This window comes from Taudactylus pleione, unplaced genomic scaffold (assembly GCF_031769625.1).
Source record: "Taudactylus pleione unplaced genomic scaffold, aTauple2 ptg000522l, whole genome shotgun sequence".
Lineage (NCBI taxonomy): Eukaryota > Metazoa > Chordata > Amphibia > Anura > Myobatrachidae > Taudactylus > Taudactylus pleione.
In genome coordinates, this window is record NW_028284924.1 from 1,610,272 (window position 1) to 1,632,299 (window position 22,028).

At 47.1% G+C, this 22,028-nt stretch overlaps 1 protein-coding gene across 1 annotated transcript in view; it reads left to right on the forward strand.

The window, feature by feature from the left end:
• The window catches only part of TTC7A (tetratricopeptide repeat domain 7A), a 472,360-nt gene that overhangs the window by 363,851 nt on the left and 86,481 nt on the right, over window positions 1-22,028 (forward strand). The window contains exon 18 of the mRNA XM_088450682.1: window positions 19,334-19,468. Within this exon, the coding sequence (XP_088306808.1) occupies window positions 19,334-19,468 (135 nt within the window). The remainder of the gene's footprint in view (window positions 1-19,333; window positions 19,469-22,028) is intronic.

Genomic DNA, 22,028 nt, shown 5'->3' on the forward strand with positions numbered 1-22,028 from the left:
GAGAGGTTATGATTAGGCTGCTGCAGGGGAGGTTAGGGTTAGGCTGCGGCAGGGGAGGTTAGGGTTAGGCTGCGGGAGAGGAGGTCAGGGTTAGGCTGCGGGAGGGTTAGGGTTAGGCTGCAGGAGGAGAGGTTAGGGTTAGGCTGCGGGAGGAGAGGTTAGGCTGTGGGAGGGGAGGTTAGGGCTAGCCTTCGGCAGGGGATGTTAAGGTTAGGCTGCGGGAGGAGGGGTTAAGGTTAGGCTGTGGGAGGGGAGGTTAGGGTTAGGCTGCTGGAGGAGAGGGTTAGGGTTAGGCTGTGGAAGGGGAGGTTAGGGTTAGGCTGCTGGAGGAGAGGGTTAGGGTTAGGCTGTGGGAGGGGAGGTTAGGGTTAGGCTGCGGCAGGGGAGGTTAGGGTTTGGCTGCGGGAGGGGAGGTTAGGGTTAGGCTGCGGGAGGGTTAGGGTTAGGCAGCAGGAGGAGAGGTTAGGGTTAGGCTGCGGTAGGGGAGGTTAGAGTTAGGCTGCGGGAGGAGAGGTTAGAGTTAGGCTGCGGGAGAGGAGGTTAGGATTAGGCTGCTGGAGGGAGGTTAGGGATAGACTGCGGCAGGGGAGGTTAGGGTTAGGCTGCGGGAGGAAAGGGTTAGCGTTAGGCTGTGGGAGGGGAAGATAGGGTTAGGCTGCTGGAGGAGAGGGTTAGGGTTAGGCTGTGGGAGAGAAGGTTAGGATTAGGCTGCGGCAGGGGAGGTTAGGGTTAGGCTGCGGGAGGGGAGGGGAGGTTAGGGTTAGGCTGCGGGAGGGTTATTGTTAGGCAGCAGGAGGAGAGGTTAGGGTTAGGCTGCGGGAGGAGAGGTTAGGATTAGGCTGCAGGAAAGGAGGTTAGGGTTAGGCTGCTGGAGGGAGGTTAGGGTTAGACTGCGGCAGGGGAGGTTAAGGTTAGGATGCGGGAGGAGGGGTTAGGGTTAGGCTGCTGGAGGAGAGGGTTTGGGTTAGGCTTTGGGAGGGGAGGTTAGGGTTAGACTGCTGGAGGAGTGGGTTAGGGTTAGGCTGTGGGAGGGGAGGTTAGGGTTAGGCTGCGGCAGAGGAGGTTAGGGTTAGGCTGCGGGAGGGTTATGGTTAGGCTGCAGGAGGAGAGGTTAGGCTGCGGTAGGGGAGATTAGGGTTAAGCTGCAGGAGGGGTGGTTAGGATTAGGCTGCGGCTGGGGAAGTTAGGGTTAGGCTGCAGGAGGAGAGGTTATGATTAGGCTGCGGAAGGGGAGGTTAGGGTTAGGCTGCGGCAGGGGAGGTTAGCGTTAGGCTGCGGGAGAGGAGGTTAGGGTTAGGCTGCGGGAGGGTTAGGGTTAGGCTGCAGGAGGAGAGGTTAGGGTTAGGCTGCAGGAGGAGAGGTTAGGGTTAGGCTGCGGTAGGGGAGGTTAGGGTTAGGCTGCGGGAGGGGAGGTTAGGGTTAGGCTGCGGCAGGGGAGGTTAGGGTTAGGCTGCGGAAGGGGAGGTTAGGGTTAGGCTGCGGAAGGAGAGGTTAGGGTTAGGCTGCTGCAGGGGAGGTTAGGGTTAGGCTGCAGCAGGGGAGGGGAGATTAGGGTTAGGATGCGGGAGGGGAGGTTAGGGTCAGGCTGCGGGAGGGTTAGGGTTAGGCTGCAGGAGGAGAGGTTAGGGTTAGGCTGCGGTAGGGGAGGTTATGGTTAGGCTGCGGGAGGAGAGATTAGGGTTAGGCTGCAGGAAGGCATGTTAGGGTTAGGCTGCGGCAGGGGAGGTTACAGCTAGGCTGCGGCAGGGGAGGTTAGGGTTAGGCTGCGGAAGGGGAGGTTAGGGTTAGGCTGCAGCAGGGGAGGTTATGGTTAGGCTGTGGAAGGGGAAGTTAGGGTTTAAGCTGTGGGAGAGAAGGTTAGGGTTAGGCTGCGGCAGGGGAGGTTAGGGTTAGGCTGCGGGAGAGGAGGTTAGGGTTAGGCTGCGGGAGAGTAAGGGTTAGGCTGCAGGAGGAGAGTTGAGGGTTGGGCTGTGGTATGGGAGGCTATGGTTAGGCTGCGGTAGGGGAGGTTATGGTTAGGCTGCGGAAGGAGAGGTTAGGGTTAGGCTGCTGGAGGGGAGATTAGGGTTAGGCTGCGGCAGGGGAGGTTAAGGTTAGGCTGCAGGAGGGGAGGTTGCTGTTAGGCTGCTGGAGGAGAGGGTGAGGGTTCGGCTGTGGTGCGGTAGGGGAGGTTATGGTTAGGCTGCGGAAGGAGAGGTTAGGGTTAGGCTGCGGCAGGGGAGGTTAGGGTTAGGCTGCGGCAGGGGAGGTTAGGGTTAGGCTGCGGCAGGGGAGGTTAGGGTTAGGCTGCGGGAGAGGAGGTTAGGGTTAGGCTGCGGGAGGGTTAGGGTTAGGCTGCAGGAGGAGAGGTTAGGGTTAGGCTGCGGTAGGGGAGGTTATGATTCGGCTGCGGGAGGAGAGGTTAGGGTTTGGCTGCGGGAGGGGAGGTTAGGGTTAGGCTGCGGCAGGGGAGGTTAGGGTTAGGCTGCGGAAGGGGAGGTTAGGGTTAGGCTGCGGAAGGAGAGGTTAGGGTTAGGCTGCTGCAGGGGAGGTTAGGGTTAGGCTGCGGCAGGGGAGGGGAGGTTATGGTTAGGCTGCGGGAGGGGAGGTTAGGGTCAGGCTGCGGGAGGGTTAGGGTTAGGCTGCAGGAGGAGAGGTTAGGGTTAGGCTACGGTAGGGGAGGTTATGGTTAGGCTGCTGGAGGAGAGATTAGGGTTAGGCTGTGGGAGGGCAGGTTAGGGTTAGGCTGCGGCAGGGGAGGTTACAGCTAGGCTGCTGCAGGGGAGGTTAGGGTTAGGCTGCGGAAGGGGAGGTTAGGGTTAGGCTGCAGCAGGGGAGGTTAGGGTTAGGCTGTGGAAGGGGAATTTAGGGTTTAGGCTGTGGCAGGGAAGGTTAGGGTTAGGCTGGAGCAGGGGAGGTTAGGATTAGGCTGCGGAAGGGGAGGTTAGGGTCAGGCTGCGGAAGGGTAGGGTTAGGCTGCGGTAGGGGAGGTTATGGTTAGGCTGCGGGAGGAGAGATTAGGGTTAGGTTGCAGGAGGGGAGGTTAGGGTTAGGCCGCGGCAGTGGAGGTTACGGCTAGGCTGCGACAGGGTAGGTTAGGGTTAGGCTACGGAAGGGGAGGTTTGGGTTAGGCTGCAGCAGGGGAGGTTAGAGTTAGGCTGTGGAAGGGGAGGTTAGGGTTTAGGCTGTGGCATGGGAGGTTAGGGTTAGTCTGGAACAGGGAAGGTTAGGGTCAGGCTAGGGAAGGGGAGGTTAGGGTTAGGCTACGGGAGGGGAGGGTTAGGGTTAGGCTGCGGGAGGGGAGTTTAGAGTTAAGCTGCATGAGGGGAGGTTAGGCTTTGGGAGGATAGGGTTAGGCTACGGGAGGTGAGGTTAGGGTTAGGCTACGGGAGGTGAGTTTAGAGTGAGACTACAGGAGGGGAGGTTTGGGTTAGGCTGTGGGAGGGGAGGTTAGGGTTAGGCTGTGAGAGGGAATCTTAGAGTTAGGCTGTGGAAGGGGAGGGTTAGGCTACGGGAGGGGAGGTTAGGGTTAGGCTGTGGGACGGGAGCTTAGAGTTAGGCTGTGGGAGGGGAGGGTTAGGCTATGGGAGGGGAGGTTAGGGTTAGGCTGTGGAAGGGGAGGTTAGGGTTAGACTGTGGGAGGTGAGGGTTAGGGTTAGGCTGTGGGAGGGGAGGTTATGGTTAGGCTGCGACAGGGGAGGTTAGGGCTAGGCTGTAGGAGGAGAGGTTAGGGTTAAGCTGCGGGAGAGGAGGTTAGGGTTAGGCTGCGGGAGGGGACTTTAGGCTTAGGCTGCATGAGTGGAGATTAAGGTTAGGCTGCGGGAGGGGAGATTTGGGTTATGCTGCTTGTGGGAAGGTTAGGGCATAGGCTGCAGGAGGAGATGTTATTGTTAAGCTGCGGGAGGGGAGGTTAGAGTTAGTCTGCGGGAGGGGAGATTAGGATAAGGCACTACAGGATTGGTTTGGGGTTAGGTATAATCACTACCGGAAGCACTTTAGGCCCTGTCAAAATCCATCATCAGCTGTCCACTGGTGTCACCGCACCCGCCATACCAGGACCAGCTAAGTCACTGCTAGACCACCAGGGACATTTTGTCAACACTCTAATCACGTTGAAATTGCATTAGTTTGGACATTATGACCAAGTCGACATGATGAATGTTCACTAAATATACCACACCAAAGTCAGGTGCTTGTCCTCCTAGCAGGTGCATATGCCCCTTTCCTGTAGTCAGCATGGGACACGTTGCCGCTTACACTCCCCGTCCGGCCCCCGCCCCCTTACAGTGAGTGCAAAATGTTCATCATGGTTATTGAAGTTTAACAATTTTTGTTGCACATGCGCTGTTAATAAAGAAGACTTTGTAGGGTGCAAGGTACGTTTGCGTCCACCTCACCGTGAGCCCCCAAGCCTTCCAACGCTTGCTGTACTACCCAATGTAAGGTTGAGAATACAAGGATGCACTACAGGCTATATATTAACTGTACTATGTATGGGGGATTCAACTCATTTTATTGGTGCAAAAAGACTTTATTAGGATATGTTATTCATGGCGTTTTAAATAAAGTAAAAACCTTTAACAATGCAAATTTACATATTCCACATAAAATAACCCATATCTGCAATGGGTAAATATTCCTATAGTTATCTCCTAAGCTGGGCATACATTATACAGTTATTTGACCGATCAGCCCTATATATCGTCAGATCGGCCAGGTACTTGTTCAATTTATTGCTCTGTCGGGCATGCTGAATCGTCCGACATGTAATAAAGATCCGATGATTTGTGAGCTGATAATTGGTCGCAATGGGCAGAGCGATCAACATTTCCCCAGTTCCGTCACCGGGGAGGAGCAGGAAAATGTTCCCTCCCCAGGGGAGGAAAGCAGATATCGTGTGCCATACACAGTGCCATATCTCACAGTGTATGGCCAAAATATCTGAATGGTGTCAGTTTGGGGATGGGTATGTAATGCCGACAGTCGGGATCCCAGCGGTCAGAATCCCGACGCCGAGATCCCGACAGGGTTAACATACCGACACTTGTTGGTCGGTATGCTAATCTTCTCCCTACCCTAACCCTCTTTGGTGCCTAACCCTAACCTCCCCCCTAGTGCCTCCCCATCCCCGGTGCCTAACCATAACACTCCCCCCCCTTAGTGCATAACCCCTAAACCTAACCTCCCAGTACTTACATTCGGCATGCCGGCGGTCGGTATTCTGGAGCCGGGCTCTCGGCTGTTGTCGGGATTCCGGCACCGGGATATAGTCCGTCGGCATGCCGTGTGGAGGCATACTGACTACATCCCGTTAGGCTGTCAGATAAATGTCTGTCGGTCTGACAAGCGTCTTATCTGACAATGTATGCCCAGCTTTAGGAGTAATAAAATCCATATAACTTAATGTTATGAGCCCAGCAGAAGCTGCAAGCGATCACTGCTCTTTGTATTCAGTAAATTTACCTCCCACGTGGACAAATAAACGCTACTTAATAAGACAGATTATTTTTCCTATCAGTTCTTGGCACTGGAATTTTATGGAGTTGAATAAGTTACATAACACAAAATGTATCCCCCTTGTCCTCTTTCCTAGCTCTGCTTGGTGTGGTAAGTTGAGCTGCTGACAATAGCATTTTACATTTTCAGCACAAAGACGTTTTATGTTGTGTGGTTGTAGCTTGTCTGCAGTTTGTATTTTGTAGACTGTTTGCTGTTCCAGGAACTTACAAAGGTTACATCTCTAAACTCCTCGCATTGTCAGCTACTGGAAAATACCTGCTGTATGGGAAGGTCACTGAATGGCTTTCATGGAAAGTATTTAAATTTTGAACAACACCTGCAGTGTATAATGTTACTGAATACACTTTAAATGAATTATTAAACAATAAAACTAGTTTAATAATGAGTAAGCCAAAGTACTTGCACAAGGGTTATTATTTGAGAAATAATGGATAGTAATTTCAAACCATGCTTCATTATTTATGTTGTTCACACGTTGAAGTCTGGCGTGTTAGGAAGCAGGCTTCCGTGCCACACTTTTGCATGAATTAGCATTTTTCATAAGACTTGTCCTGTCGACCACAATGGAAACACATTTAATCACAAATACAGTTTTTTCTCCAATATAATTAATATAAAAAAATGCAACTGACACAAGAGTCCTAATTCTGTATGGGAACGCAGCCGCGTCTTCGTGTTTTGCCAGTCGCACGCCTGCGGCTTTATGTAAACGCCGCTACAAAGCGCTTCCCTGATGTAAAGCCGTGACTCCGAATATGCAAGGACCGAGGCACCCACTTTCAGAGTCCATAAACGCTGGAATACTGTTTGGTGTGTCTTTAAAAGCAACCATTGGTCGCACCATCGAAACTTGCACCACACCTGTGGCAGGTGCAGATTACCCGCCTGAATATGGCCTCCTATGACTACAGCTGTGAGCGACATTCCCATTACACGGACTATCTCCACGAATCCACTTAGCCACCTCCCTGTCATTACCCAAGAGTGCCCAATACATTTACAAAACATTTCTGAGTCCATGCGTTTCCCATGCGCCTCAATCGCAACTGCGATGAAATCTGGATGAACATGCAGTGCGACTTACAGTAGCGCACACAAGGGGGGTTTCTGAGTACCCAGAAACCCCCGCTTACAGACGCGAGAGCAGGCACCATGTTTTTAGGCCCGCCCACTCACAACAAAATGCCATGCTTCGCGGGTCAGTGGGGAGGAGGCGGAGCCAATATAATGCAATACCATTCAAATCATGTAATTTGGCTCGGCCCCCTCCCGATTGACCCACGAATCGCAGCATTTTGCCGCTAGGGGTAGGGACCTAATGACATCTACAACCTGCAGCTGCTGCAAGGTAAGTGTTTGTGTAATGTATGTGTCAGACCCGTATCTAGACGTGTTGGTGTCATACAGTACTTGAAAGGCTACATGTCCCTCAAAACTTCAAAATTATCATTAATTTGAGTACTGTAAACAACAGCCCCAAAAACCTGCAAGAAATAAATAAATTGTTGCTGCTCAGAAAATATTGTGACGTACACACAACCAGAGATCTCCGGCTCCAGCAGGAGCACTGCTAGACAAAGTGAAGCCATCACTGTGAGGAGCACTGCTAAATCATATTGAATGGAAAGTTCAGGCAAGAGTAGCATTGACAATATTGCTGCCTGTGTTAGTCATTTAAGGCAAACGATAATGCAAGTCTGCTCTGAGTAAGAATCTTGTCTGTTTTCACATTGTGCACAGGGCCGTCGTGAGCTTAAATGGTGGAGGTGTAGTGGAAAAGCTCATTTCACATCAAAATGGGCATAACTGCAAATGATATTGAATTGGTAATAACTTGTATTTTTTCCCTCTTGTATAGTTGTATGTAAGAATCCTTTGTAAGGGTCTGTGTACTCTAATCAACATGAGGTCTCGTGACTAGTCCCCTTTGAAGCTGGGCAAGAGAGGTTGTAAGAAGGTCTGTCTTCCTGAGTCAGCCATAAATATGTCCCACTGTATATGGCATAGAAGAAATATGTCTGGAATTATATGACAGCTGGCCAGGCCCTTCCTAAAACAGTCATTAAGAGCCCTGTGTTCTGTTTAGGGACAGTAATCAAAAGAATGGATCTACCAGGGAGACACTTGGTCTCCAGAGGTGTGAATCTCCTCACCTAGTCACTGGGCATGTTTATTGACCCAGGCCTGTTTCCCAAACTTCAAATAGGGCTAAATGTGTAATTAAAAAACCCGTGTTCAGGTGGCCAGGAAACCCTGAGCTTCAGCCAGCTAAACAACCCACTCTGAGCTGAAAAGGATTAAAATCATCCCCAGGGAGGGCATGAGGGGGGTGCCTGGAAAAGCAGGCATAAATATGTGCATCAACCCTGGGCCATTGTTCATCCTTCATGAGGCTATCGAAAGATACAGATGATCCCTAATTCGTCACTTGGAAGGCCTCATCCCAGAACCATTTAATCCAACGTGGTCCGAATGGTTTGTTTCTCCCTTTTAATTATTTTGTTTTATTTTCTAGAAACTGTAAGAAACTGTGTGTTTTTTTTATAACATTGTTATGTTCTTTGTAACTTTTTGTACATAAGCTTTGAAGACATTTTTGAATTAAACATTAATTCTAGTTCTGGATCTGTGTTATTATGACCCAAGGCCTCATATGGCTCATGTTACCTATTTTTCTAAGTATTGATAATTGTGTATCAATACTTAGAGCAGAAGCTTACCTTATGCTTTAGCATTATATTCTTCTTCTGCTGGTGGCAGTTGCCAGGTCTAGTTAACCACACATGCTGAAGTAACCTGTAAAAGTCAGGGGAGGCGATTCTCAGATTGACGTTTCCCGGGGGTCAGCCCGCAGGACCATGACAGGAGGTGTGGCCAGGCCCCCATAAAAATGTTTTCAAAATTATTATGCACAGAGCATCCCCACCAGTAGCACTTCTCCATGGAGACTGCTGCCGCTGAGCAGAAGCCATCTCCTCTCTCTCAGTTCTTGATGTGCCGCTGTGGCTATGCTGCTGCGGCCAGTGGCAGCAACCGACGAGGGTCGCCGTGTCCCTGACTGCGGACGAGGGTCACCGTGTCCCTGACTGCGCACACTCTCGAGCAGAACAGAGGCAACTAAGGACTATACCGAGTCATGCACCAACTCAGTCACATCTCCACTTGCGGCGTAAGGGGTATACAGTATCTGGGCGGTAACAAGGCGTTTGAAAGTAGATTATGTATAGTTTGCATACACATAATTACTCCTGTTTTCAGACAGTTATATGGCGCCCCTGCGCTAGGTTTAGGGCTGGGGCAAAGGCGCACTGAAAATGAAGGCTGTATTGACCACTGTATGGGTAACATAATGAGGCAAGTACACCCACCCGGTGAAGCATACCAATTAGGGGAGCATAAATAATATCATAACAACCTGCAGAGATTAGATTAGTTTCGCAAACTGCAGCAATAAATTAACAAAACTCATAGGGGACGATTGAAATACTGGCAATCTGCCGGCGAGCAATTTATATTACCCCCTTACATTGCAACGTTTCCTGCACACCCCAATGTGCCGTTCCGGAATGGCACATCACAGCCATTGTGTTCAACTGCTTCATCCCAACACCATCTCATTCATGCTCACTGGTTATCAAAAATGTCCCAAGTATGTGGCCGTACTATTGCTGAGTTCTGAACTGGACCAACAAAAAGTACTACTACTACTACTGACAAAAAGTAGATGGTACTCCAGGCACCTGCAATGTTAGCATGGATGTAATTGCAATGAATGTGTTACAATCAGACTTTATTTTTCGTGGCCACTTCCTGATATTGACATTTAATATCATGAACAATATGATGTCAACTCTGTCAATGATCCTCATCCCACAGTATTTGCTCCTGTGCAATTTGTCTTCGTGAAAACGATGTTCAGGAATAACCTTCACATAGATAACCCTAGCTTACACTTTCTACATTTTATTGTAATGCTTCCTGTAATTATAAAAATAAATGGTATAGCAAACTTTTACAAATATTTGATATATGATCATTTACCAGCAGAATGCAGAATGTCGTGATTATTATTGTTTAAATGATGCAAAATGGCTACTTTCCAAAACACTGGAAAGATTGTCAAGGGAAGGTACATATGCCCCAGGTTTTTAGCTTCTGTCTGGTAGACAGAAGCTTATTAGCTGCCTTGATTGCCAGACCACCTGTGAGAGGCTGATAAAGTGTGCGTCAGCCTCACCTGTGAGAGGCTGATAAAGTGCGTCAGTTCTCTGTAGTCAGACTGACTGGATGGCCAGGTGGGCGGATGGTCATCATCACTGTGCTGATGATGGGCCTATATCCATGTGGAGACCAGGAGCTGTAGTTCCATCCACCCCATTGTTCATCTGAGTAATGGAATAAAAATGCACTGGTGGCAAGGATAGTGCTAGGAGAGAATGTGGGACAAGGGCTTACATTCAAAGAGGTAGGGTGTATCCTTGAGGGTTATCTGGAATGTAGAGTAGGTGGTCATTGGGGCTGAGTAATGAGATGTGAGGAGGGCTGGCAGGCTGTAACAAAGAGATGAGTCTTATATCTCTCACACTGAGTGCATTTAGTAATATACTGTACCATTTGTTTGGACAAACCCATTTATATAAATGCTCCTCAACCAGAATGTCTGGGGGAACTTCTGGTACAAACAGTGGCAAGTACTGACTTCAAGGTAATTAAAAACACCCAGTGTAGGGGCGCATATTGGGTCTGATTCAGAGATGTGCGCTATTCCGATTGTTACGCAAATGACAGATTTTCCGTAAACTACGCATGCGTCTAAGTTAGGCAGAGCATGCGTCAAGGTACAATAACGCAGCCGCTCGCATTGAGTGTTAAATTGACAATCAGGAAGTGTTTGGCAGATGTAACGGGGGGGTCAAAGCAAAAATGCAAGCGCGTTGCAACCAATTTAGGGGCATATCACAGCCTGTGACTGCGATCCAGTAAGCAGATAAGGCTCCTGCGTCTCATTACACGCGGCCATTCTGTGCGGACATAAGATTACTCAGAAGGTCGATTATCGAAGGATCTGCGATTGATGCTGAGACATTCACATATTTTCACACATTCGCTGTGGCCCAGAAAACGGTCCCCACGCACCTGCTTATTTATACCTCCCCCTGCCCATTACCTCCTTCAAACGCTGACTACCTGTCACTCACATTGCAAATTTCCTCTGCGACCACCGTTATTAAACCATTGCTGTGTTCAGCTTTGGGGCATGCGCAGTGGCCAAAAATCTATCCACTGCGTCTAACATCGACATTGCGTTCCATCTATGAACCAGGCCCTCTGTCCGGCAAGTGTAGTGCACCTCCAAAATCTGCAAGCCACAAGTTTCCACGTACAATTACTTTACATAGGGCTGTGTAACGATCCCTATATACAATGGTAATGTAAACATTTTTTTCTCTTTGGAACCTGTATTCAAAGCGACATAAAAACAAACTCTTGTGCAAGTAAATCCTTAAATCCTTATTTAATTTTCAATGCACTTATCTAGAGGCCATGTGGAATTTGCATGCACTTGTACGTAACATATTTTCGTGGCATTGCTTTCATGATCTGTTTCTCTTCAATAAAACAGCAGCATAACTAATGTATGAAAGGTCAGAAGTTTGCAGCGAATGAAATGGTATCAATGTTTATCTGATTAACAGCTTCTAACCCAGCTGTTCTCTTATATGTGGCTCAGTAGGTAGGTTAAAGCGCTGGCTTTCAGGCCTTCCCACACGTTTGTGCTGTAATCTGTTAGCAGAGCTGTAAGGTTCGATCTTGTTAAAAGCAACCACTAAACAAAGAGATATTAATAACAGGCGTGACAGTAAAGTTACTATACCTTGACAGAACGTGAGATGTTTTACATTCTTTGTACATGTGCCACGTACAGTAGCTGAGTACAAGCTATTGTTCTGTAGTAGCGATGGTCATCCGAAACCGATGGTTGGCGACCATCAATTTTCCAGATCCGATCGGAAACCTTATTCCATTCAATGCCAGGATTTCCGATGGTTGCCCATCTTGTTAGATGGGAGGATGCTGGGACAATCTATTCTTTCTTCATGAAAAGGGGTCATCACGGCTTTGTTCAATATCGGTATGTTGACCATATCTCATACTTGCCTACTTTTTTTTGTAATCCTTTCCGGGAGCAGCCGGAGAGGACCTGCTGCTTCCAGCTTCAGGAGGCGGGACCAAACTATAGTCACCATTAGGCCCCGCCCCTTTTACAGGAAAACTCTGCGAATCAAGGGTCTGTGCGGAGGGGGTGGGGCTAAATGATGGAAATTCACACCATTTAGCCCCGCCCCCTCCCTACGGACTCACAGATTTCTCGAAGAATCTGGGGCTTCACTAAGAAGTGGGCGGGATGCGGGAGATCTGCCTACTATTCCGGGGGGTGCGGGGAGTTACCTGAAAAATCGGGAGCCTCCCGCGACTCCTGGGAGAGTAGGCAAGTATGCCATATCTTTGCATTTAGAAAGATGTTATAAACCCAGCCAATCCCTACACAGGAGTTGGCAGCTATGTTCCACCGCACACAAGTCACCGTCATGCATTGAGTGGTTCCTGACTGTGACACTGATTTACATAACCCACTGTGGCCCTGATCCAGAGGGGAACGCTAATGCCGCAGCAACCGCGTCTGTTTCCACAGGACGGATGTATCTTTATGCTAATGCCGCAGCCGATGATATTTGTACAGACCAGCTGCGGTGCCGATCCTCCGTTGTGCGTACAAAGACGCACAATGGTCACACATCGGACATTGCACCAGCCCTATGTAGGCGCAGAATGTCCTTCTGAACATGGCCGCCGAAATCAATGCAACTGCGGAAAAAGACGCAGACGCTGACCGCGACAGACCTGCATCTGGTCAGCCATTTCCCTGTTACCGCCCAGGAATGCCCACTGAAATGGGCCCACTCCCAAATTCGCTCTGCGTCCGCCGGCGGTAACCATCGCGACACATGCGCAGACGGAAAACATTGGCAGCTTGCGTCCGATAGTACCGCTCCATGCACCTCTGAATCAGGCCCTATGTGTTGTAGTGCACTCATCAATGTAACATTGGGGCTGATTCAGACATAAATTCCATATTTACATAAATCTCTGATGTTTGCAGATCTGTGCAGGAGCCGCACTGCGTATGTACCTGCGACATCGGTCGCAGTGCCACAAAGCCGCAGCATGATTGACACGTTGCTGGCGTCTGGGGGCGGCGACATGAAGCATTGCACAAAACGGGGGTATGTCGGTCCCATTTTCTGGGCATGCAGAAGCCAATGGCTGCGTCCTCCGCTGCAGAGTCACTGGCCCCCAGCAGCATGATATTCCCAGATATACCAAGTAATCTGAAGGCAGCTCAGATGCCCGATGGTCACGCAGTTGATCCGATGGCTGCGTCTCCGTACGCAGAATGGGATCAGAGAAGCCGACAGTGGGAGCCATATTACTTAAGTTGTGATCGCAATGCAATCGTTGCGCGTGCTCAGTGCGGCTTTCGCTCATGCGCAGTGGCTAACAATCGCCCAGTCTCCCTAAATATCACCATTGTATAAATCTCGGGATCAGGCCCTTAGTACCATTTCAGTCTGTGCTCCACTCACTTCTCTCCTCCATGCACGAAAATCCCCCACTACCCAATAGGTACCGAGCACAGACTAAAGCGTTGCAGCTCCATGTACTTTTTACTGTTGATCCAACATCAGTACAAACTTCTGTCAATCACATCGGTAAAGAAAGGCGTTTTTCTCTTAGTGCCATTGTCACGCTTACAATTCCCTTCATCTGAGTAAAGTGATACTGACAGCCTGACAAACACATCAAAAGTGCCCATGGATCTCTTTGTGCAGCTTTCATTGATCCTGTGTGCCCACTTTAAAACAAATGGTCACGTGTGAAAATCACTCACATAAAATACTACAATTGCCATTCACGCACAAGTATACCAAGCCTTACCCTGTAACAGTAGGTTCTGCAGGGCATAGTAGTGCACCCTTTAATGTAGATTACAAGAAATAAGAATTCACAGAGAACTGTGAAGAGAGGAGGAGCTAGATTAACTAGATTTTTATATTCTTGCTTAGCATTCATTGGAAGCACTTGGGTGTTATAAGGGTTATAGAGACACTTGTCGGTGTTCCATAACGCCTATAATAGCACTTGTGCCTTGGAATCTGAGGTCCTTAATTTTACCTCTTTCATCCTGTGACCCAGAATATATATGGCGGTAGGCTTTGGGCCCATGGTTGTATCTAGCATGGTAGATAGATTGCGAATTAAAGGTTGCACATAATAATATTGAATTAATATTTTATTAGTTATTGACACAGAAGAGTTTTCCAAGAAAGAAGATTGTGGCAACAAGTCTAAGTGGGATTGGAAGACATTTCCAAGTAATTAATTCAATCAGACTACCCATTATTTACATGATTACCAAACTCTCCTTTGATCTAATATCCTTATCATTTACACTATTGGTAATGTTTTGAATATAAATGATTTTGTCGACTTGCCAACATCCAGAAGGTCGACATGGTCATTAGGTCGACAAATATGTAGACATGCATTTAGGTCGTCATGGCAAACATCTTGGACATTTAACAATGCGACACCAAACGTCAACATATCTTTTGTTGATTTTTTTGGGTTAGGTTTAAAATATGTTGACATTTTGGTGTCGTCATGTTAAATTTCGACATTCTGTCAAGATTTTAGCCATGTCTACTTTAATACATGTCTGAATGTCGACAAGTCCTACTACACCCTAATGATCATAAAACTTAATATACTATGCATCGTCATAAACACCACCAAGCACTAAGGGCTACTGTATTTGTTATTTATTGCTTTTATTTTACATGAAATACTGTAGCTCTGGGTGTTTTTGAGAGCTAATTAACAATCTTTGCTTAGCGACAGCAACTTCTGAAAGAATCTGTCCCTGTGAAGCACTTTTCACCCGAGCGAAGTCTTCTGCAGCAGCTGGTGAAAGACCTCCAGTAACTTTATGGTTTAACCTGCCAAACGCTACTGCACATGCCCTTCCGACAATACATGTACAAATGGCAAAGCTCTGAGCTTTGGCATAGACAAACAGCAGTTAGAGGACATGGCATTAACTACTTGTGCCAGCTGCTAATCTTTTCAGAGCTTGGTAAATATGCTAGTTCCGTAGTCCCCAATGCTGATATTGCTGATGTATGCGGCGGTACCCATATGTTAGAAAATAATGCGTCAATCCTCCTGGCAAATTCCTCCACTGACTTCTTATTCCTTCCAGAATACAACTTAAAATCTTCACCTACAAGGCTCTCACCCCTCCTCTCCCACCTACATCTCCAACCTACTTTCTGTCCACTCCAGCTCGCCGGTGACACTGCTGCTCCCCCTCGCCTCCAAGACTTCTCCTGCGCTGCCCTTAATCTTTGGAACACTCTCCTTGGTCTGTGGAACACACTCCGCACTTATTTACTAAATTGCACGTTTTTAGAAGTGGAGTTGTTGCCTATAACAACCAATCAGATTCTATTTATCATTTATCTAGCACGTTCTGTAATTGTGCCCTATATGCAGCGCCCCCTGTAGTTGTGCCACATATGCAGTGCCCCCTGTAGTTGTGCCCCATATGCAGTGCCCCCTGTAGTTGTACCCCATATGCAGTGCCCCCTATAGTTTTGCCCCATATGCAATGCCCCCTGTAGTTGTGCTCCATATGCAGTGCCCCCTGTAGTTGTGCCCCAGCACTTACCTCATCGCATTGCTGGCTCCACGCTCTCAGGGCTCCCGCTGTCGCTGCCGCTGACTGGAGTTAACTAGATCCAGCAGGCGCGCAAGCTCCTCACATCGTGGGTAATGTCATGACGTCACTGCGCACTGCATCACTGGGAACGCTACTCTATGAAGCAATCAGAGGCTTCTTTAGCCTCTGATCATTTCAGAGGCCAGCGTTCACTGTTGCAGTGGGGGTCTGCGGGGGCCCGAGCCGCATCACATCAACAAAAGAGGTGCATGCGGCTCGAGAGCGGAGGTTTAGCCACAGCTGTTCTAGAGGATAATAGCTAGAATCTGATTGGTTGCTATGGGCAACAACTACACTTCTAAAAACCTGCACTTTAGTAAATATACCCCTTTGTCTTTTTCAGACTTTCCTCCAATCTCCTTTTCTTCCTTAAAACTCATTTAGTCACTCAAGCCTGCTGGTTCACCAAGTAATCATTACCCACTCCTGCTTACTCTCTTCACCACCACTCCTTCCACTCTCTGTAGAATGTAAGCTTTTATGACCAGGGAACTCTGCTCTTCCTTCATCTATACCCACTACATTTCTCATAACTATACTAATATGTATATTCAGTGCTAGTTTTCTGGAAAAATAGGTGCAGGAGTGGAGCTATAGAAAAACAATTTCATATATATATATATATATATAGTATTTAGAAAAGAAGGCACTCAAAAGAGACTTTGAAATAAAACTTATCTTATGGAAAATAAATTTTGGTTCAGGACAACGTCATAATTAATGAGAGGCTCAGAGTTCCTGCTGAATTGCTGAAAAATAGCACTGTGTATATGTATATGCATATAATTGTGTATACGCTTGTAACTGTGCATATATGATGATCATCCTGTAACCTTGTTTCTGTGTCTGCCTTGTCAGTATCACTTCTATGTAGTCTGTACGGTTCTGCAGAACTTTGTGGTGCCTTAAAAATAAATGCTAATATTAAAAAATAATAACTGTGCATCAGCCCCATAATTTATTTGGATTCTATTATATGTTTTGAGGCAAAAATATGCCACGTGAATGGCCTGCAAACATTAGAAAGGGCCGAACAGTACCCTCAATTTCAAGAATGAAAAAAACAACACCAAAAACATCCTCTGCATTCCCTCTGCACATCAGTCATTCCAAAATGTCCCAGCATGCTTCACTTGATTCAAAATCCCACCCTACACCACTCGTCTCCCACTTGCTCCAAAATAGCCCAACGTGCATTCAGATCCCTCTTGCCACGAAATGCCCCACATGCCCTGGAATCACAAAGGTACTCCAAAATCCCCCGCTTGACACTCACACAAACCACATGTCACGCAGCCCGCCCAGGCCACACATATGCCCCTCGACTTTCCCATATGCCACTCACACCTTCAACACATATCTAAAAATAATTATCTGCACAGCATTGGGTAGAGGCGAGGTGGAAGATGGATGCAACGGTCAAGCTAAATTCTTTATGTCAAAACAGAGAATAAGTCAGGACGCTGGGCACCAGGCTGGGGCTGCGAGTGAAGGCTAGCTGAGCTGCCAGTTGCCCATCGCTGATTTAGACAGTGGACGACAAAAAATTGGTCGGTTTGAGGAATGATTGACATTGAGTTTATCACAAGATTACTGACTGTCCCTATGAAAAAGAGACAGTTGGAAGCATTAATTCATGACTGACTTCCTTCACGTATGGAAATACTGTGAGCAGATGTGTCTCTCCTATCTATTACAGTATTTATGTTCTGCTTCGCACTTTGCCCAAGCACCCTTTAAAAGAGGTCCCTCAAATAAGCATACTGATGAAACCCGTCTGTTACATATTGATTATATGACTTATGTACTGTTCTTTTAAATAATATGCAACACTATTGATATTCTGAACTCTCTGGGGCTGGCTTACTAGTGATTGTAGCATTCTGGCAGCTTGTCAGACCCATGTTAGTTTGTTGAATTATTTAGAAGATCTTCCTTTTTTTGTTTTAATGTTTTTCAACCTATTTCAGTGCATGAAGGCAAACATGGATCCGACAAGCTGCTGAAAGTAATGGGTATTAATAAATCAGCCCCTGACAAGTCAGTGTCTCTTAGCCCTATCCTGAAGGCACAAACAGTGTGTGTATTATAAATTCAATCCTGGAACTCAGGTAGATTCATCATTGGCTTAATCTGATACAGATCGGTAGAGATATGAAAACGCCAAAGTGAAGCCATTAAATAGGACGTTGAGCCACTACGTGCTACCAGTACAGCCTGTAGGCATAGTGGGTTTAGGTAGACCAAGGTGTGGAATTGTGCAGGAAGTTTGTAAAAACATTATTCCACAAGTCACTCAGCTGACACTTAACAACTGTGGCGGAAAACAGTTAATCAGGCATTGGCCCTCATTCAGAGCCGCTCGTTAGCGGCAGTACGCTCGTTCCGAGCGATGTTTGCACATCTGCGCATGCGTACGGTTTTTAGTACGCATGCGCGAACCAGTCAGTGCGGCCGAAAATCGTTTGTACGCTATATAGCGAGTGCCTGCTATTTTGAGTCACAGAATGAGGCGTATGTGGGTGGTAACAGGGGAAGGTGCTTGTAAATGGGGAGTGGAGATCCGAACGCAGGCGTGCTTAAAGGTCAAAACGGGCGTTTTATGGGTGTGTATATTTAAAACAGCAGCGTCATTGACCACGTCACTGGGTTATTTTATAGCCAGAACTGCACGCAAATTTGTGGTAGCAAACACCAACCACAAGAATAGCGAGCAGTTCATACGCTGGTCGATGTACTCGATTAATCTAATAAATAGCGGACATGACGTAGGATGCGTGCGGCCAGGGGGCGTTTTTAACAAATAAACGAGCGTATGTTTTGCTCGTTCGTTCAGACTTAGAGGTGTGAACAGACTGCAATGTGCGTACGGATCATTTGAATAGCCACCCCTTGTTTTTAAACGAACGACCGCAAATAGCGAACGGCTCTGAATGAGGGCCATTGTTCCAGAATATATGCTGAATTGGGTAACTGAGAAGACCATAGCATTCAGATAAAATCGCTGGCATGCTCATCAATCCATTAGGCGAACACACCTGCACCATGGATGGGGATATTATCATTCTGGCAGACACGTGACTCATGTCAGGAGAAAAATGCTGCAACATTAGTGTGAAGCTGATGACTCAATAAAATTAAGTAGCATTGACCTTATCTCCTAAGGAAATGAGTTTATCCAAACCATGCAATTTGGGCCCCCAACTTTACAATACCACCAGAAGAGAGAAGCACAGAGGTCTGCAGAGTTGGCCAGATACTGTAAGTGCACTTGATTATTTGTAGAGAACATTGTCAGGGATGATTTTGACTATTTCACCTTCCTCCGATGTTCGCTGGTCCATTGTCTAAGCTTCTTGTGCCTTTAAGCTCGCAAATGTGAATTGCCGGGTGATGAGCTTTTTGTGTTCTGCAACCTGACTGATATTCTGGTCACAGGTAGAAAGCAACATTCAGCTGATCACCTGTTTTGCCTTGTATTTCTGATTCATGCATAAATATCACAATTCTAGAGTATGAGATTCTCCCAAATGTCGCCCTTTGCTGGTGATGAAATGCCTTCGGAGTTCCATCAATTTAGATGCCGAGGCTTGTGAGCCATTGGCAAGTTGAGATGTCTTCATCAATGTAGCTATCACCAAACACTCCTCAGATATCGGCACTCTTACAGGGGCAATAAGTTCTCCTTTTGCAGCCATGCTAACCATCATTACTGTATTCCAGCACTTTATACTTGATCTTAACCATGTTAGGATTTTAATTACTGTTGCTTGGTAGCCGTCATTTATCCAGGTGTTTCCAGCTCTGGTCCACTAACTGTACTATCACCTGTGCTCCAATATCCACAAAATATGCCCAGTTTATGTGCTTTTGGGAAAGGCATGAGAGCCTCTACCTTAAGATAATTGCTTTGCTGATAGTTTGCATGACAGGGATGGGTGATAATAACATGTACAGTATTTATGTATATTCCTCCGTATTATGTATTCCTAGGTTCCCAACGGGCATCTTCCATTGCAGCATCCCGCATGGAACAGGCCATGTCTGAGATTACCATGCACAGCAGCACCCAGAGACAGGGGCCGATGCATCAGTGGATAACTCTGGAGCAGATATGGCTGCAGGCCGGTAAGTGCCCAGCGATGATAAAAATATGAATTCATTTAAGGGGACGTAGGTGGTAAAACCGTACATTTGGCCAGGCATGTGCAGGTAGTAAGCTGGGCCATAACCTGGAGGTGAAGTGATAGCAAAAGTGATAACAGCAACAGTTGCACAACCTTTCCCCCTCCCCCCTGCAAACCTCCCTACAGTGTGACTGGCTTTTATGGTTCCAAACCTTGCTTTATGTAACTGGTGTCTTAATGACAAACGTACACTATGTGATCTGTTCGGTAATAGTGCCCTTATGTCGTTTTCCCAATGACTTGAAGGGGTAAATTTACTAAAGTGAGAGTTTTTAGAAGTGAGTTTTAAAAGTGATGTTGCCCATAGCAACCAATCAGATTCTACTTAACATTTAACTAGCACCTTCTAGAAGATAATAGCTAGAATCTGATTGCTTGCTATTGGCAACATCACTTTTAAAACTCGCTTCTAAAAACACTCACTTTAGTAAATTTACCCCGAAACCTATTGTCAGTCTCATAGGTACTACTATAAACAGGGTCGGACAGGTGTACAGGGGAAATCCCTGGTGGGCCCCACAGCTTGAAGGCCCCTAGGGGAGAGTAACTTTGTAAAGCAGGATCATGGTTGAATTGGGTGCTTGGTGATTTTCTCAGTTTGCTGGGGTAATTGTGGACAGTCGGTAGAATATATTCCATGTATTTTGGAAATGTTCGGTAATTTAGCCCTTTTGGAGAGAGGGTGAATATCTTATACTTGAACCTCAACTTTACCCTTACTTCTGCCATAGCCCTATTACAGTACATTGGTTTTCGGCTGCTATGCCCTCAGACCACAGATTTGTCTTGGCCCACATTCTAATAGCTACCAAAGCAGCCAAAGCTCAACAATGGAAAGAAAACTTCCACTCTGAGCACAGATGTAGTACAGGTCCAACACAGCTATAAAATAAAAAAATTGCAGTGACCCAATTGTAAATCTCCCTCCTCCCCACTCATTAATACCCCTTTTACACCGGAGCTAAAACCCAATTGCAGGGTTAACCCGGGTAGCTCCTTGGTGGAAAAGGGGACAGGGTTAGATTCCCGGGTGGAGTGACCCGGCAATCCAACCCTGGAATAACCCGTGAAACCCTGCAGTGTAAACGGCGCGATCCGGGTCACGATGACCTGGATCATGCCACATGCCTGCCGATTGGCCAGCTTCAGTGGTGCTTTTAGATGACGTCATCTCCAAACGTTCACTTTAACACCGGAAAAGCCGGGTCACTGCAGACCCGGCTCCGGTGTGAACGACGTAGAATTGGGAATATCCTGGGTCGGCGCTGGCTAAATTCCGGGTCTGATCCGGTTTGGAACCCTGTTTTTTAGGTATAAAAGCAGTATAAGTAGTTCAACTGGCAGGAAAATACAATGGAAGTGATTTTAGGATACATAGCACCCCTGAGTTGTTACAACTAAAAAGGTTTTCGTTTCCTGCCTCAGTGAGTTGCTTCCAGGAAGCTGATTATATTGGCTTGAATATTGGGTCTTTACAAGTCATTGCTAGCAGATGGTCATTAAGAGAAGTTTTCCTATTACAAGTCTGCACCAATATAGTAGGAGCAGCAAGGCTGCAGCAAGTTGCAACTGAGCCTGTGGCTCACTGTGTAGAGGTTTCATTGCTGATTCTACAAGGATCGTAATTGCAAAGCTGCATGCAGGCTATGGATATGATGTATGCACGCAGGCTATAGATATGATGTATGCACGCAGGCTATAGATATGATGTATGCACGCAGGCTATAGATATGATGTATGCACGCAGGCTATAGATATGATGTATGCACGCAGGCTATAGATATATGATGTATGCACGCAGGCTATAGATATGATGTATGCACGCAGACTATAGATATGATGTATGCACGCAGGCTATAGATATATGATGTATGCACGCAGGCTATAGATATGATGTATGCACGCAGACTATAGATATGATGCATGCATGTAGGCTATAGATACATGATGTATGCACGCAGGCTATAGATATGATGTATGCACGCAGGCTATAGATATGATGTATGCACGCAGGCTATAGATATATGATGTATGCACGCAGGCTATAGATATATGATCTATGCACACAGGCTATAGATATATGATGTATGCACGCAGGCTATAGATATGATGTATGCACACAGGCTATAGATATATGATGTATGCATGTAGGCTATAGATACATGATGTATGCACGCAGGCTATAGATATGATGTATGCACGCAGGCTATAGATATGATGTATGCACGCAGGCTATAGATATATGATGTATGCACGCAGGCAGCTTTGCAATTGCAACCCTTGCAGATATGGTAATGCAGCAGGGGGCATCATGCCTCCTGTGCATTACTTATCCGAGCTGCGTTGTCCAACGCAGCATCGCATAATCTGCGTACTATCGGCAGGCTGTGGTGACCCATGGGGTCCCACAGCCGGCCGCTGCAGTATAGAGGAAGAGGCCAGGAAATACCCATCAGCCGACGGAGATCCTGGCTTCTTCCCTCCCCCGCAGCGTGTGGCAA